The following is a 2,046-nucleotide window of genomic DNA, read 5'->3' on the forward strand; positions in this document are numbered from 1 at the left end:
ACTCCCCGCACAGTCGTAGATTTTCGTGTACGCCGTCCGTCCCCTTCCACACCGTAGCTTTTCTCAGCTCGTAGTTCTCAGCCCAGGCCCGCTCAGCGGCAGGGTCGCCCTGGCTCAGCCTTCCCCCATAGTGCGGGCAAACTACAAGCAATGTAATCAAACAGTGGATCGTGTGTACTACATATAGCCCCGGGATGTGATGTTCTTCTGAGGACATTTAGCTGAATTACCACTTCACCAGTTGCATTGTTTTAATTGACATTGCTATAATCAATGCGGGATACATACTCAAATTTCATCAGGTATACTTGTGCTCTTGTGGGTGTTGAGCCTTGTGTAATTTTATAGCATATGTAGGCTTGCATAACCACCACTACAATCAAGATACTCTACCGTCACACAAAGCCATCGTATTTTGTTTGTTAGATTGACATTGTTTTTAGCACTCCCTATGTTGGGTTCGTTAGAGGTTGTGACCCTCTTAAAAGAGGTTCATAACGTGATGAAGTCCCTGCCTTCAAGTGATTTCTGATCCGATATAAGTTGGAAACAGAGGAGAGAGCCATATAGTTACATAAATTACATCTCCCCTACTGGTTATGTTTGAGGGTGGTTTATGGTGCTTATTAGCTCTGTCCCAATTCACTGCTATCCTGTGAACTAGCTCTAAGCAGCTCTACCTCCTAGGTACCCCCCTCCTGCAGATGCACACTCATAGGATTGTTTTCCCCTTGTTATTTCTCTCAGGGTCCTCACGGCTGGCAGAGAAGTTGCTAGTCAGAGCTGTTTTCCTGCTTCCCAGGCCCCTGATCTTTTAGGTTTTCCATCTGTGCCAAGGATGTGTGTTTTCTGAAGACCTGGTCCCTTGCTTCTTGCTTCTCGCCTCAGCTGCCTCCATCTGACAGCTTGTCCTGGTTGGCCTTAGGATTCCCCTGATGATGGCTTGCACAAGGAAGAACCTTGAGGTGATCCAGGACCTTGTGGAACATGGCACCAACCCCCTGCTGAAGAACAAAGACGGCTGGAACATTTTCCACATCGCCAGTCAAGAGGGCGACCCTCTGATCCTCCAGTACTTGCTTACTGTTTGCCCAGATGCCTGGAATACAGAGAGCAAGATTAGAAGAACTCCTCTGCACATGGCAGGTACACATGTGCAGCCTGCTCTCCCCAGCACTGCGAACGTCATTCTGCTCAAGTCGCCTGCAGGGGAACGGAGGATTGTGCAAAATAGAGGGCAGGAAAGAAGAGCATCTTGGGGACTTTGGCATACAGTTAGTTTCTAAAGCTGATGTAACTTGGCTAGCATGCTCCTCTTATATCAGTTCACTTTTCGTGTATCCCCCGTAGTTAAACGGTGAGCTGGTTCTGTTCTTTACAAAGTCTTTGACCATGGGCAAGGAACTTAGTCTCTCTCTTGAGCAAGTTTCCTTGTCAGCAAAATAATCGTGTAGCAATACCCATGTCACAGGGTTGCGTAGCTTTTAAATAGCCCAATATATGTAAATCCCTTAGACAATGTTTGGCACATAGTAAGCACAGAATAGCTGGTTGCTGCTATTTTTATCATTTCCACGTTGTATTTATTAAAGACAAAGAGGAAGAGAGACTGTATTCCTTCATGTTCTTAGTGACACCTACCATAGTGCTATACATNTAGGAAATATGCTACAATTATTCTCTGGCCACAGTTGGCAGTTAGATATAAAGGAATCCTTTTTAAAACTTTGCAAGTAAATGGGAAAACTTTGTAGCTCATGAGTTATTTGATCAGCTCCCCACCCCCACCTCCCCTAGAGAAACAGCACCCCCATCATTGACTCAAAGTAGTGGAGGACAGATAGTCAAAGCCTTTATTATTGAGTATAGTCATTTTCTGTAGGAGAATTAAATTCCTGGTTATTTTGTCATGGATTACTATTAAAATGTTTTGCATTTCCTGGGCAAAAACTGGCCTTGGGGATTTGCAGCACAAAAGTGGAGAAATGAGTTTAGAATTGCAAGATTGTGATGACAATTCTCATGAAGATAAGATAGTCACATGTC

The 2,046-nt window shown here is 44.6% G+C and overlaps 1 protein-coding gene across 3 annotated transcripts in view; it reads left to right on the top strand.

The window, feature by feature from the left end:
• LOC103607986 (ankyrin repeat domain-containing protein 16-like) overlaps window positions 1-1,609 on the top strand; it is a 3,655-nt gene extending 2,046 nt beyond the window's left edge. The window contains exon 2 of one of the 3 annotated variants that reach the window (XR_552006.1): window positions 748-1,017. Coding sequence is in view for 1 of the 3 variants with exons in the window: in XM_008592432.1 (XP_008590654.1) it covers window positions 926-1,286 (361 nt within the window). In the remaining 2 variants the exon portion in view is untranslated. Of the gene's footprint in view, window positions 1-747 lie in introns of all 3 variants that reach the window. The other 2 variants (XR_552007.1, XM_008592432.1) reach the window with 2 other exon arrangements.
• The last annotated feature ends 437 nt before the right edge of the window (window positions 1,610-2,046 follow it).

This window comes from Galeopterus variegatus, unplaced genomic scaffold (genome assembly GCF_000696425.1).
Source record: "Galeopterus variegatus unplaced genomic scaffold, G_variegatus-3.0.2 Scaffold7920, whole genome shotgun sequence".
Taxonomy (NCBI): Eukaryota; Metazoa; Chordata; class Mammalia; order Dermoptera; family Cynocephalidae; genus Galeopterus; species Galeopterus variegatus.